This window comes from Macaca nemestrina, chromosome 20 (genome assembly GCF_043159975.1).
Source record: "Macaca nemestrina isolate mMacNem1 chromosome 20, mMacNem.hap1, whole genome shotgun sequence".
Taxonomy (NCBI): domain Eukaryota; kingdom Metazoa; phylum Chordata; class Mammalia; order Primates; family Cercopithecidae; genus Macaca; species Macaca nemestrina.
The window spans coordinates 16442862-16458308 of NC_092144.1; the positions used below are offsets into that span (position 1 = coordinate 16442862).

Consider the following 15447-nt stretch of genomic DNA (forward strand, 5'->3'; position numbering starts at 1 on the left):
CCTGAAGCTGCAGTAACCCTGCCATCTGTCTCTCAAAAGGGCCCCCTGCGCCTGCTCTCCCTTGCCCCGGCGCGCCCGCCCCGAGCCCCCTCCCCACCGTGGCTGCCCCTCCACGACGAAGGCCGTCGTCCTTCGTAACGGTCAGAGTGAAGACCCCCCGGCGGACCCCCATCATGCCCACGGCCAACATCAAGCTCCCACCAGGCCTGCCCTCCCACCTGCCTTGCTGGGCACCGGGTGCCCGGGAGGTGGCTGCCCCAGTGCGGCGCCGGGAGCCACCTGCCCGCCGCCCGGACCAGGTACATTCCGTGTACATCACGCCCGGGGTACACCTGCCAACGCAGGGCGCCCTGGAGCCCCTAGAAGAGGATGGCCAGCCACCTGGGGCCAAGCGAAGGTACTCAGACCCCCCAAAGTACTGCCTGCCCCCTGCCTCGGGCCAGGCCAATGGCTGAGGGCCACAGCTGACAAAGTCTGCATGTCCGAGGACGGCCCCTGCACTGGAGCTGGGCGCCAGAGCTGCAGAGCTAGTGTTCGGCCCTCAGAGAAGGATCCAGAATCAAAAGCTCAAGAGCGACGTGAGGTGGGCACCGGCCCCAAGTGCAGAGTCAAGGCAGGGAGAGGCCAGCTGGAGCCAGGCCCCCCTCGCACCCAGCCCCCAAATCACCGACGCACCTGCGGGGAGCGCCACATCTCCGCCTGCAGCCTCACATCTCCCCACTCCCCTTTTGTACGTTTAACCGTTTCTTTGTACGTGGTTTACGTAACTTTAAACTGTAACAGCCTTAATGGAAGACCAAATGGTTTTTTATATGTGTATGTACAAAGTTTTCTATTAACGCTGCCCGTCTCCCTTATAACCTGGACTTGAGCTGTCAGAGCGGAGGCCACTAGGCCCCTGTGCGTCTGAGGCTCAGACCCCTGCTATGGTTGGCTTGGGGTGGCCAGTGGGCTGGGACCCTCCATGAGAGTTTTGGACACTTGGGCCACCTGACCCGTGCCCGTCTGACACATGTCTCCGGGGGACAGCCACCTGGCCAATGTGCATGTGAGGACGTGCTGGAACCTTCTATGGGGGTCTAGGCTATTGGCTGGAGCCAGGACATGAGTCAGGGGCACCACAGACCTCACATGCCAGGGAGACTTGAATGTGGCTGTCACTCTTCCGGACGCCAAGGGCTGCAGGAGGCTGGCTGCTCTTGGCACTACCCACCCCATGTGACAGAACAGGAGCCAGTGACTCAGGACTGCTCACGGACCAGGAGGGCAATGCCTGAAGTCAGACCTCCCTACAGGTCAACAGGGACAACCTGGGGATCTCTGGAGCAGGGCCCTCCTCTCTCAGGCTTGGCCCACTCCCCCAGACACCTGGACACATGGCCACAAATCTGGGACAAAGGGCCCTCCGCACGGCGTGAAATAAAAAGTGCCTGAGAAGTGTGTGCCTGGGATGCCTGCTCATGTGGGATCGGGCTTGGAAGAGCAGGGCCGGGGGATGGGGGTCTGCCCTGTGGCCTCAGCCAAGAAGGGTGCAGGGGATGGTGGAACACTGTCCTCAAAGATCTGTCTTGACCCTCCAGCAAATGGAGCTCCCAGCAGAGCCTCACTTGGCAAGGAGCACCTGCTGTCCTTGGGAGCCTCTCTGGCCTCCCTGTTTCAATGCCCAGTCTCTGGAGCCTAAATGTCAGCTGCAGCCACCACCCATCCATCAGAGGTAGCCAGTTCCCTGTGGGCCCAGCAGGACAGGAACAGATGGGCTCCCAGGCTGCCATCAGATGGGAGTTGTGGGCACTGGCTGGCTGGTGTTGGTTTCGGGGGCCCTGAAGAACCCAAGTCCAGACTGCACATGCCAGAGGTTGAGGGGCTTGTCCAAGGCCACACAGCTGGGAGGGGCATGGCTGGGATTTAGACTCTGCCCTGCCAGCCTCTAGAGGCCCCTTTGATGGGCCCTGGGTTTGGTCTCCATGGTTGTGGGGTTTTTTTGTTTCTTTGTTTTTTTGAAACATGGTCTCTGTCGCCCAGGCGGGAGTGCAGTTCGCACGATCTCAGCCCACTGCAGCCTCCACCTCCCAGGTTCAAGCGATTCTCCTGCCTCAGCCTCCCGAGTAGCTGAGATTACAGGTGTGCACCACCACGCCTGGCTAATTTTTGTATTTTTTGATAGACAGGGTTTCACCATGTTGGCCAGGCTGCTCCAAACTCCTGACCTCCAGTGATCCACCCACCTCACCCTCCCAAAGTGCTGGGATTGCAGGCATGAGCCACCACACCCAGCCCTCCATTGTATTTTTCTTTTTTTTTTTTTTTTGAGATGGATTCTTGCTCTGTTGCCCAAGCTGGAGTGCAATGGCGCAATCTTGGCTCACTGCAACATCTGCCTCCTGGATTCAAGCGATTTGCCTGCCTCAGCTTCCCAAGTAGCTGGGATCACAGGCACCCACCATCACACCCAGCTAATTTTTGTATTTTTAGTAGAGACGGGGTTTCACCATGTTGGCCAGGCTGGTCTCAAACTCCTGACCTCAGTTGATCACCTGCCTCAGCCTCCCTAAGTGCTGGGATTACAGGCGTGAGCCACTGCGCCCATCCGTCTATGGTATTTTTCAAGGACATCAGGCCCACTGGTGTGACCAAGGTACAGATGATCTAAGGTATGGGAAAACATGAGGGCTGCATGCCAGGCCCTGGTCCCTGTGAAGCCCCCACCCTCATCCTCTCACTCCAGAAGCGTGGCACTGCAGGCATAGGGGTACTCAGCTTCCAGGTAATGAGGTGGGCTGGGAAGGGGTTCTCTCCACGGGGGTCTGGGCCTTAGGGGGGACCCAGCCCCACCTTGCTCACTCTGAGGCAGAGCTGCCCCATATCACCCTTGAGGCAGGTACTGTCACACTGTACATTTCCCGGGGGAAGAAACGGATCAAGAAAAGTTAAACTCGCCCAGGGCCGGGGATGGAATCAGAGCTGGAGCTGTGACCTGGAAGCTCATAACCACAATACAGATGAGCCCCGCTGAGGTGGGGGAAGCCTTGGATTCCTGAATTCCAGGCTAGAGCCCCTCCTACAAGAGAAATCGGGAAGGGCGCGCGGAGGTGAAACAGCTCCGACTGGGAAGAATCCAGGTAGTAGTGGGGTGGGGGGAGGTACTTCGAGCAAGCAAAACAGAACAAGAGGGCACAGTGCAGGGGGGGTCTGACACCCGAAGATCCCGGTCGTCCTATCATTCCCGAAGGGTTAACACGCTCTCGAAGAAAAGGAAGTGATTCGCCTGAGTAAGAAAGAATGGGGTGGCGCCTCTCCTATTTTTTTAAAATAGAGGTAGGGTCGCGCTATATTGCCCGGGCTGGCCTCGAACTCCTGGCTTCAAGCAATCCTTTCCCAACTCCGCCTCCTAAAATGCTGGCATTACAGCCCTGAGGCAGCGCGCCCGGCCCAGCGCCCCGCCTCAAAACAAGGTATTACTTCTGCTCCAAACAAAGATGGGCCAGCGAACTGGAGCAGGCGAAACATCCGCCCGGAAGGCCACTTGAAGGCACTTCCGCCCTCTCTTAACATGGCGCCGGCGGAAGGGGCGGGGTAGGGCCGGGCGATAATGGCGGCGTCGAGGCTGGAGCTGAACCTGGTGCGGCTACTATCCCGCTGCGAGGCGATGGCAGCGGAGAAACGGGACCCGGACGAGTGGCGCCTGGAGAAGGTGAGGGGATCTCGCACTGCCGCGTAGAGTCCGACTCCCGGGGGGTGGTTCCTAGGGTTGGAAGCCACCTAGCCGGACTCCCCTGCCCCAGTAGCCTCTCGGGCAGCGCCCTTTCCGGTCAGTCCCGCCACGTCTACCTGTAGCTTCCGCCCCCGTCCCTGGGACTCCGCCCCTCCCCCACTGGCCCCGCCTCCTTTGCGCTTGACCCCTCCCATTTGTCGGCCCCGCCCCCCACTCCCATGAGCAGGACGTGGGAACGACCCCCGGGTGACAATCCACTTTTCCTCCCCAGTACGTGGGAGCCCTGGAGGACATGTTGCAGGCCCTGAAGGTCCACGCGAGGTGAGTGCAGGCAGCCTTACTGCTTTCACATCAGCACGTGGCTATTCTGGGACATCCCAGTACCGCTGTCCCAGCTGGGACCCTTCCCTGAGCTGGGGACCATGGACAGGTTTTCTTTTTCTTCTTCCTACCTCCCAGCAAACCGGCCTCTGAGGTGATCAATGAATATTCCTGGAAGGTGGATTTTCTGAAGGGGATGCTGCAAGCCGAGAAGCTGGTGAGAAGGGGTGCCCCTCCCCCTCAGCCCCCATCACTGCTCACTTTCGTCCCCAGGACCTGCCCCTCCAGTGACTTCTCTTCCCACATTTCTGCAGACCTCCTCCTCAGAGAAAGCACTGGCCAACCAGTTCCTGGCCCCTGGCCGTGTGCCAACCACAGCCAGAGAGCGAGTGCCCGCCACAAAGACGGTGCATCTGCAGTCACGGGCGCGGTACACCAGCGAGATGCGGAGTGAGCTACTAGGCACGGTAGGGCTCCTTTCCTGGTCCCTGGGAACCCCTTGGACAGGGACGGGGGTTCTATGCCTGCAGGCAGCCGGAACCACAATACTGTCAGATACAGGGGCTCTGAGGGGGTCCAGCAATCGCTTCCCTGGGTCATCACACAAGGCCGCCCAACAGAGGGGCACTGTGGCTAAGGCTTTGCTAGATGAATAGCAAATTTGGTACAAGGCAAAAATGGAACGTGTCAGGTTAAGCCCCAGAGTTGGCCCAAGAGCAGGGTTTGAGTCCTGGCTTGCAACTTACAAGACACGAAAGTTTCTTCAGCTGTAAAAGAAGATGACAAGTTCCTTTCTGAGCACTTTATGTGGATCAGCTCAATCTTTTAAAATACGAGTTGTTGGCCGGGTGCGGTGGCTCACGCCTGTAATCCCTGCACTTTGGGAGGCCGAGGCGGGCGGATCACGAGGTCAGGAGATCGAGACCATCCTGGCTAACACGGTGAAACCCCGTCTCTACTAAAATACAAAAAATTAGCCGGGCGCGGTGGCGGGCGCCTGTAGTCCCAGCTACTCCGGAGGCTGAGGCAGGAGAATGGCGCGAACCCGGGAGGCGGAGCTTGCAGTGAGCCGAGATGGTGCCACTGCACTCCAGCCTGGGAGACAGAGTGAAGACTCCGCCTCAAAAAAAAAATAAAATAAAAAAATAAAATAAAATAAAATAAAATAAAATATGAGTTGTTGTGGCGGGGCGCGGCAGCTCACGCCTGTAATCCCAGCACTTTGGAGGCCAAGGCGGGCAGATCATTTGAGGTCTCGAGTTAGAGACCAGCCTGACCAACATGGAGAAACCCCGTCTTTACTAAAAATACAAAATTAGCTGGGCGTGGTGGCACATGCCTGTAATCCCAGCTACTCAAGAGGCTGAGGCAGGAGAATCGCTTGAACCTGGGAGGCAGAGGTAGCGGTGAGCCAAGATTGAGCCATTGCACTCCAGCCTGGGCAATAAGAGCAAAACTCCATCTCAAAAAATATATATATATGAGTGGTTGTTACCAGTTTATAGTTGAGGAAACAGGCTCAGAGGTCATGGGATTTCCCCATGTCCCGACTGAAGGTGAAAAGGTTGAGATCAGAAGGGACAGGTTTGGGAACAAGACAAGGGGGGTGACTTCATGGCATTTACTTTTTTTTTTTTTTTTGAGATGGAGATTCACTCTTGTTGCCGAGGCTGGAGTGCAGTGGGGCGATCTCGGCTCACTGCAACCTCCGCCTCCTGGTTTCAAGAGATTCTTCTGCCTCAGCCTCCTGAGCCATGGAATCACAGGCACCCCTACCACACCTGGCTAATTTTTTGTATTTTTAGTAGAGATGGGGTTTCATTACGTTGGCCAGGCTGGTCTCGAACTCCTGACCTCAGGTGACCTGCCCACCTCGGCCTCCCAAAGTGCTGGGAGTGAGCCACCGCACCCAGTCTCATGCCACTTACTTCTTTCCACAGGACTCTGCAGGTGAGTCACCATGAACACAACAGGACTTGAGGGCCAGCTGCCTAGGACAAGACATACATCCTTGCTGCCCTGGGGCCTCCATGCCCAGCCTGACTCCAACAGCAACATAACCAAATTACACGTGGAGGAAGAGCCAGGACAGAGGAAATGACCCCGAGAGGAAACAGAGCTAGGCACTCCTGCCGGGCACAGTGGCTCACACCTGTAATCCCGGCAATTTGGGAGGCTGAGGCAGGTGGATCACTTGAGGTCAGGAGTTTGAGACCAGCCTGGCCAACATGACCAAACCTTGTCTCTACTAAAAAAACAGAACTTAGCCGGATGCAGTGCCGCCTGTCTGTAGTCCCAACTCCTCAGGAGGCTGAGGCAGGAGAATTGCTTGAACCCAGGAGGTGGAGGTCGCAATGAGCTGAGATCACACCACTGCACTCCAGCCAGGGTGATACAGCAAGACTCCCTCTCAAAAAAAAAAAAGGAAAAAAATTAGCCAGGCGTGGTGACGCACACCTATAGTCCCAGCTATTTGGGGGGCTGAGGCAGGAGGATTGCTTGAGGCTGGGAGGGGGAGGTTGCAGTGAGCTGAGATCGCGCCAGTGCACTCCAGCGTGGTTGACAGAGAAAGACTCTATCTCAAAAATAAGCAAATAGATAAATTTGTTAAAGCTAGGCACGCCCAGCCTATGGGACCAAGGCTAGGCTGGAGGGAGGGATCTGGGGTCTGAGGGAAATGAGACAGGAGTAAGGAGACTCTCCTAGAAGAGGGGGTATTCAAGCATGGTCAGAAGCCAAAGGGGCAGCAGACAAGATGAGGAAACAACATTCCAAACAGTAGGCCCAGCACAGGCAATGGTTAGGATGCCAGAAACAGGAAACAAACACTTGCCTTTTTGCTTGGCCTGTTTTGCTTTCAGAGCCTGAGATGGACGTAAGGAAGAGAACGTGAGTGTCTGCGGCCCTGGGGCAGTAGTGGCAATTGGGTGGTGCGGCAGGGACAGGGTGGCACTGGCCAAACCCTGGACCACTGAGGCACTACCACAAGGATCTAAACGAACCAGAAGCCACTTCTGTGGATGCTCTTCGCAGAAGTCAAAGTAGGCCAGACGCAGTGGCACACGCCCATAATCCCAACACTTTGGGAAACTGAGGCAGACGGATCACCTGAGGCGAGGAGTTCAAGACCAGCCTGGCCAACATGGCAAAACCCTGTCTCTACTAAAAATACAAAAAATTAGCCGGGTATGGTGGCGGGCGCCTGTAGTCCCAGCTACTCGGGAAGCTGAGGCAGGGGAATCTCCTGAACCCAACAGGCGGAGGTTGCAGTGGGCCGAGATGGTGCCATTGCACTCCGGCCTGGGCAACAGAGTGAAACTCAGTCAAAAAAAAAAAAAGAGAGCTGGATGCAGTGGCTCACGCCTGTAATCCCAGCACTTTGGGAGGCCAAGGCGGGTGGATCACCTGAAGTCAGGAGTTCGAGACCAGTCTGACCAATATGGTGAAACCCCATCTCTACTAAAAACACCAAATTAGCCAGGTGTGGTGGCAGGCACCTGTCATCCCAGCTACTTGGGAGGCTGAGGCAAGAAAATCGCTTGAACCCGGGTGGCAGAGGTTGCAGTTAGCTGAGATGGTGCCATTGCACTCCAGCCTGGGTGACAAGGGCGAAACTCTGTCCCAAAAAAAAAAGTCAAAGCAGAGGAGGGGAAACTGAGTCCCACGCAGGGCTGTGGCTGAAGCCATGACCTTTGGCTTGCTTTGAAAATGTGTTGGTCGGCCGGGCGCGGTGGCTCATGCCTGTAATCCCAGCACTTTGGGAGGCTCAGGCGAGCGGATCACGAGGTCAAGAGATTGAGACCATCCTGGCCAACATGGTGAAACCTCGTCTCTATTAAAAATATAAAAAAATTAGCTGGGCATGGTGGCGGGTCCCTGTAATCCCAGCTACTCAGGAGGCTGAGGGAGGAGAATCGCTTGAACCCAGGAGGTGGAGGTTGCAGTGAGCTGAGATCACGCCATTGCACTCCAGCCTGGGCGACAGAGCGAGACGCTGTCTCAAAAAAAAAAAAACAAGAAAATGTATTGGTCTTCTCCTCTTTCCCACTCCATCTCTCATGCCCTCCTCCCACCATGTGTGAGATCAGTGGAGTGGCAGGGTCCCAGCCAGTGAGTGAGAAGCAGTCGGCAGCTGAGCTAGACCTCGTCCTGCAGCGACATCAGAATCTCCAGGAAAAGCTGGCGGAAGAGATGCTAGGACTGGCCCGGAGCCTCAAGACCAATACGCTGGCCGCCCAGAGTATCATCAAGAAGGACAACCAGGTGTGGAGACTGGGGGAGCTCTCCAGCCTCTGCCCTGGGGCATCAGAGAAGGCTTCCCAGCACAGGAGCATGGTGGCTGGGGCTTTGTGGGATGAATAGGAGTTTTGTAGAAGGCAACAATCGCATTCCCTGCAGAGGGCACAGCACCAGCAAGCGACAAGAGGTGCAGGCCAGCCCCAGGGAAGTAGAGAGAAGCTATTCAGGCCCCAGTCCTGTTGACACCCTTTCCACCTTCCCCGCAGACCCTGTCACACTCACTGAAAATGGCAGACCAGAACCTGGAGAAGCTGAAGACAGAGTCAGAGCGGCTGGAGCAGCACACACAGAAGTCAGTCAACTGGTTCCTCTGGGCCATGCTCATTATCGTCTGCTTCATCTTCATTAGTATGATCCTCTTCATTCGAATCATGCCCAAACTCAAATAAAGACCCCCGCCCACCTTGTCTGTCTTCCTTCTGTCCCCTGTCCCCATCCAGCAATGCCTTTCAGGGTGGGCAATGAGATGGGAGGGTCTTTGGAGGTCCCTGAAGAGCCACAGAGAGTGTGTGAGCAGGGAAAGAAGAACCTCAGCGCCAGATGCGGGGGCTCACGCCTGGAATCCCAGCACTTTGGGAGGCCAAGGCAGGTGGATCACTTGAGGCCAGGAGTTCGAGACCAGCCTGGCCAATGTGGTGAAAACCCGTCTCTACCAAAAAATACAAAACTCAGGCGGGCATGGTGGCACATGCCTGTAGTCCCAGCTACTTGGGAGGCTTAGGCACGAAAATCGCTTGAACCCAGGAAGTGGAGGTTGCAGCGAGCCGAGATCGCGGTACTGTACTCCAACCTGAGCAACAGAGCAAGACTCTATTGCAGAAAAAAAAACAGAAAAAGTCAGGCTGGCAGGTGGTGACTCATCAAACTCTCCCTCTGCCCATGTTCCTCTGGAGCCTACCCCATAATGGACGAGGCCCAGCCCCAGGAGGCCCTAGGAGCCTCCGATTAGCAGACTCACAGCCAAACTCAATGCCTTCAGCAATGTGAGGCCAGAGTGAGGCCAAAGGGTAGGACAGGGGCTTGGAGGGTCGAGGAGGAGTGGGGTAATGACAGGAGCTCAGCCTGGAGGAGGGGGTCTCAACACTAGGTCTTCCCTGGAATTGAAGGCAATAGTTTGAGGACACAGCTCAGCCACACTGCAGCCCCAGCTCTTGGGACACTACAGATCCCTCATACAGTCACTCGACAAACACACATGGGTCGTGCCCAGTGCTCCCTGGAGACCCTGCCCTCCCCAGGTCATAGTCTGATCATTTCAAAGGAGAACTGGGTGGGTACTAGGGTAGGGGTCCTGAAAAGGGTCATGGAGTAGGAATTCTGGGGTCCTGAGCCCTGCTCTCACACCAGCTCCAGACAGGGCACAGCCTGTAAGGGAGCAGCTGAGGGGCTGGGTGACAAGGGCTTGGGGTGTCTGCCCCATGGCAGCATGACGGCATTGTGGAGAACCCTCGGAGGTGCCCAGTGGACCCCCCACCCAATGGACCCCATCACACAGTGAGTAAAATCATTAGGTAGGGATTTTTTCTTTTTTTTTTTTTTTTTTTTGAGACAGGGTCTCACTCTGTGGTCCAGGCTAGAGTGCAGTGGTGCAATCATAGCTCACTGCAGCCTTGACTTCCTAGCCTCAAGCAATCCTCCTGCCTTGGCCTCACAAAGTGCTGGGATTAGAGCATAAGCCACTGTGCTCGGCCCAAGTAGAGATTTTTAAAAGCGCTACTGGCAGCTTTTAAAAAGTAGATCAAGCCCAGGCGCGGTGGCTCAAGCCTGTAATCCCAGCACTTTGGGAGGCCGAGGCGGGCGGATCACGAGGTCAGGAGATCGAGACCATCCTGGCTAACACGGTGAAACCCCGTCTCTACTAAAAAAAAATACAAAAAAACTAGCCGGGTGAGGTCGCGGGCGCCTGTAGTCCCAGCTACTCGGGAGGCTGAGGCAGGAGAATGGCGTAAACCCAGGAGGCGGAGCTTGCAGTGAGCTGAGATCCGGCCACTGCACTCCAGCCTGGGCGACAGAGAGAGACTCTGTCTCAAAAAAAAAAAAAAAAAAAAAAAGTATATCATAGAGCCGAGCGCAGTGGCTCACGCCTGTAATCCCAACACTTTGGGAGGCTGAGGCAGGCGGATCACTTGACATCAGGAGTTCAAGACCAGCCTAGCCAACATGGCGAAAACCCATCTCTACTAAAAGTACAAAAAATTAGCTGGGCATGGTGGTGGGCACCTGTAATCCCAGCTACTTGGGAGGCTGAGGCAGGAGAATTGCTTGAACCCAGGAGGCAGAGGTTGCAGTGAGCTGAGACTGCACCACTGCATTACAGCCTGGGCAACAAGAGCGAGACTCCATCTCAAAAAAAAAAAAAAAAAAGTAGATCATAAGAAGGAGACTGAGCCAGGCATGGTGACTCACACCTACAATCCTAGCTACTGGTGAGTCTGAGGCAGAAGGAACCCTTGAGCCCAGGGATTGGAGGCTACAGTGAGCAGTGATCATGCGGCACTGCACTCCAGCCTGGGTGACAGAGTGAGACCCCTACTCAAACAAAAAAAAAAAAGGAAGTTTATGCCTGAGACACAGGGATGATTCCTTATTAGAAAACCACATTGGCCGGGGCACCGTGGCTCATGCCTTGTAATGCCAGCACTGTGGGAGGCCAAGGTGGGAGGATTGCTTGAGCTCAGGAGTTTGAGGCCAGTCTGGACAACATGGTAAAACCCCATCTCTACAAAAAATACTCCCAGCTACTTGGGAGGCTGAGACAGGAGAATGGCTTGAGTCCAGGAGTTCGAGGATGCAGTGAGCTGTGATCACACCACTACACTCCAGCCTGAGCGACAGAGCAAGATCCTGTCTCAAACAACAACAGCAGCAAAAGGCAGTACATTAATGCCTCAGAAAACAAAATCACAGATGCTGAAATGACAAATTGTACTGTTTAGCCTCCATTACCCAAAGGCTCCTAATTTGAAAAGAAAGGAAATAGATGGAGATGTTCCTCACTTCACTGAACAATTTCAAGCCAAAGGAAGTGTCGACTTTAATGGGCAAATACTCAAAATTTCTGCCATCAAAATGAGGAATAGGCCAGGCACAGTGGCTAACGCCACCTGTAACGCCGGCACTTTGGGAGGCCGAAAGAGGTAGATCACTTGAGGTCAGGAGTTCGACACCGGCCTGGCCAACATGGTGAAACCTTGTCTCTACCAAAAATACAAAAATTAGACAGGCATGGTGGCACGTGGCTGTAATCCCAGCTACTCAGGAGGCTGAGGCAGGAGAATCACTTGAACCTGGGAGGCAGAGGTTGCAGTGAGCCGAGATCACACCACTGCACTCCACCCTGGGTAAAAGAGTGAGACTCTGGCTTAAAAAACAAAAACAAGGCCGGGCGCGGTGGCTCACGCCTGTAATCCCAGCACTTTGGGAGGCCGAGGCGGGCGGATCACAAGGTCAGGAGATCGAGACCACGGTGAAACCCCGTCTCTACTAAAAATACAAAAAAATTAGCCGGGCGCGGTTGTGGGCGCCTGTAGTCCCAGCTACTCCGGAGGCTGAGGCAGGAGAATGGCGTGAACCCGGGAGGCGGAGCTTGCAGTGAGCCAAGATCGCGCCACTGCACTCCAGCCTGGGCTGGGCGACAGAGCGAGACTCCGTCTCAAAAAAAAAAAAACAAAAAAAAAAACAAGGCTGGGCGCGGTGGGTCATGCCTGTAATCCCAGCACTTTGGGAGGCTGAGGCAGGCAGATCACCTGAGGTCTGGAGTTCAAGACCAGCCTGATCAACATGGAGAAACCCCGTCTCTACTAAAAATACAAAATTAGCCGGGCATGGTGGCGCGTGCCTGTAAACCCAGCTACTCGGGAGGCTGAGGCAGGAGAATGGCTTGAATCTGGGAGGCGGAGGTTGTGGGAAGGCGGAGGTTGCAGTGAGCCAAGATCACGCCATTGCACTCCAGCCTGGGTAACAAGAGTGAAACTCCGTCTCAAAAAAAAAACAAAAAACAAAACAAAAAAAAAAAACTGGGGGAGTGGAATGGGGAAGGATGCTCACAGTCACCCTGCCTCCATAATTTAACATAGTCTTGAGGTGGTAGTCAGCACAACTAGAAGAAAAAAAGAAATGGGGCCAAATATGGTGGTGCATGCCTGTGGTCCCAGATACTCCAAAGGCTGAGGCAGGAGGATTGCTTGAGGCCAGAAGATAGAGACTAGCCTGGGCAACATAGCAAGACCCTGTAAATAGAATAAATAAAATACCAAGCATGGGGCTCATGTCTTTAGTCCCAACTACTTGGGAGGCTGAAGCAGGAGGACCACTTGATCCTAGGAGTTTAAGACCCGACTGGACAATATAGCGAGACCCCATCTCTACCAATAAAAATTTAAAAATGTAAAAATTATCCAGATGTATGCCACCTGGTGTGGCTCCTGCCTGTCATCCCAGCACTTTGGAAGGCCAAGGCAGGTGGATCACTTGAAGTCAGGAGTTCAAGATCAGCCTGGCCAACATGGTGAAACTCTGTCTTTACTAAAAAATACAAAAATTAGCTGGGCGTGGTGGCAGGTGCCTGTAATCCCAGCTACTCAGAAGGGTGAGGCAGGAGAATTGCTTGAACCCAGGAGGCAGAGATTGCAGTGAGCCACAATCATTGCATTGCACTCCAGCCTGGGCAACAGAGCAAGACTCCATCTCAAAAAAATAATAATTATCAGCTGAGTGCAGTAGCTCATGGCGGTAATCCCAGCACTTTGAGATGCTAAGGCGGGTGGATCACGAGGTCAGGAGTTTGAGACCAGCTTGGCCAAGATGGTGAAACCCTATCTCTACTAAAAATACAAAAATTAGCCAGGTGTGGTGGTGTACACCTGTAGTCCCAGCCACTCGGGAGGCTGAGGCAGGAGAATCGCTTGAAACTGAGAGGTGGAGGCTGCAGTGAGCTGAGATCACCCCACTGCATACCAGCCCGGGCGACAGTGTGAGACTTCCTCTCAAAAAAAAAACCAAAAAAAAACAAAAATTAACCAGACGTGGTGGCGAGCACCTGTAATCCCAGCTACTCAAGATGCTGAGGCAGGAGAATTGCTTGACCCAGGAGGCGGAGGTAGCAGTGAGCCGAGATCACACCACTGCACTCCAGCCTGGGAGACAGAGCAAGACTCCATCTTTAAAAAAAAAAAAAAAAAAAAAAATTATCCAGGTGTGGTGGTGCACGCCTGTAGCTCCAATTATTCAGGAGGCTGAGGCAAATGATCACTTGAGCCCAGGAGTTCAAGGCTGCAGTGAGCTATGTTGGCGCCACTGCACTCCAGCCTGTGTGGCAGAGTGAGACCCTGTCTCTAAAACAAGAAGAAAGAAATGAGATTGAAAAATAAGAAGAGAAGAAAAATAAGAAATGAGAGGGCAAAATTATTTGCAGATGACTGTATATATGATAGGCCCAAGCAATGTGACTAAAGATATTTCAATAAAAGAATTCTATAAGCTAGCAAGAGACTTAGGGATATTTTAAAATTCATTTCTTGTATACTATATATGTATATAGCTTTAAAATGTATTAAAGCATCCCATTTATAGCAGCAATAAAAAAAGATACACTGCCTGGTTACATGAATTTTCTTGACATTTGAAGAACTTTTTTTGGAGTCTCGCTCTGTCGCCTAGGCTGGAGTGGTACAGCGGCACAATCATGGCTCACTGCAACCACCGCCTCCCAGTTTCAAGTGATTCTCCTGCCTCAGCCTCCTGAGTAGCTGGGATTACAGGTGCATGCTACCATGACTGGCTAATTTTTGTATTTTTAGTAGAGACGGGGTTTCACCATGTTGGCCAGGCTGGTCTCGAACTCCTGACCACAAGTGATCCACTCACCTTGGCCTCCCAAACTGCCGGGATTACAGGCATAAGCCACCTTGCCCAGCTGACATTTGAAGAACTTCTTTTTTTTTTTTTTTTTTTTTTTTGAGACGTTGTCTCGCTCTGCCGCCCAGGCTGGAGTACAGTGGCGGGATCTCAGCTCACTGCAAGCTCCGCCTCCCGAGTTTACGCCATTCTCCTGCCTCAGCCTCCCAAGTAGCTGGGACTACAGGCACCTGCCACCTCGCCCGGCTAGTTTTTTGTATTTTTTAGTAGAGACGGGGTTTCACCGTGTTAGCCAGGATGGTCTCGATCTCCTGACCTCGTGATCCGCCCGTCTCGGCCTCCCAAAGTGCTGGCATTACAGGCTTGAGCCACCACGCCCGGCCTGAAGAACTTCTAAAAATCAACAAGCAAAAACATTTGCAGGATATAACAGGAAAAGACTTATGAAAGTTTCTAAATTTTTTCACTCATGCAATAGGCAATATTTCCTGTTTATTTTTTTGTTTGTTTTGAGACGTAGTTTTGCTCTTGTTGCCCAGGCTGGAGTGCAATGGAGCGATCACAGCTCACCGCAACCTCTACCTCCCGGGTTCAAGCAATTCTCCTGCCTTGGCCTCCCAAGTAGCTGGGATTACAGGCATGCGCCACTACCCCGGCTAATTTTGTATTTTTAGTAGAGATGGGGTTTCTCCATGTTGGTCAGGCTGGTCTTGAACTCCCGACCTCAGGTGATCCTTCCGCCTCGGCCTCGCAAAGTGCTGGGATAACAGGCATGAGCCACCACGCCCGGCCTTTTTTGTTTGTTTGTTTTTGAGACAAAGTCTCTCAACTGTCGCCCAGGTGGAGTGCACTGGCGCAATCTTGGCTCACTGCAACCTCTGCCTCCTGGGTTCAAACGGTTCTCCTGCCTCAGCCTCCCAAGTAGCTGGGATTACAGGCACCTGCCACCACACCTGGCTAATTTTTTGTAGTAGAGACGGTGTTTCATTATGTTGGCCAGGCTGGTCTCGAACTCCTGACCTCGTGATCTTCCCACCTCGGCCTCCCAAAATGCTGGGATTACAAGCGTGAGCCACCGCGCCTGGCCTGAGTAGTCAGTATTTTCAACTTTGAAAGTACACGTGAGAGGCCGGACGCGGTGGCTCACGCCTGTAATCCCAGCACTTTGGGAGGCCGAGGCGGGCGGATCACGAGGTCAGGAGATCGAGACCATCCTGGCTAACACGGTGAAACCCCGTCTCTATTAAAAAAATAGAAAA

The 15447-nt window shown here is 53.9% G+C and overlaps 2 protein-coding genes across 3 annotated transcripts in view; both read left to right on the forward strand.

Annotated features, from left to right (window-relative positions):
- Positions 1–1437, forward strand: part of LOC105491406 (myosin IXB) — a 138687-nt gene extending 137250 nt beyond the window's left edge. The window contains exon 40 of one of the 2 annotated variants that reach the window (XM_071087774.1): positions 40–1437. In XM_071087774.1, the coding sequence (XP_070943875.1) occupies positions 40–455 (416 nt within the window). In that variant the 3' untranslated portion in view covers positions 456–1437. The remainder of the gene's footprint in view (positions 1–39) is intronic. The other variant, XM_071087775.1, reaches the window with a different exon arrangement.
- Positions 1438–3531: 2094 nt separating this feature from the next.
- LOC105491340 (unconventional SNARE in the ER 1) lies at positions 3532–8739 on the forward strand. The gene is made up of 8 exons (XM_011757708.3): positions 3532–3691; positions 3984–4033; positions 4172–4250; positions 4348–4500; positions 5974–5983; positions 6895–6922; positions 8122–8296; positions 8539–8739. The coding sequence occupies exons 1-8, from the start codon at positions 3590–3592 to the stop codon at positions 8719–8721; spliced, it is 780 nt and encodes a 259-aa protein (XP_011756010.1). The 5' UTR covers positions 3532–3589; the 3' UTR covers positions 8722–8739.
- Positions 8740–15447: the final 6708 nt, after the last annotated feature.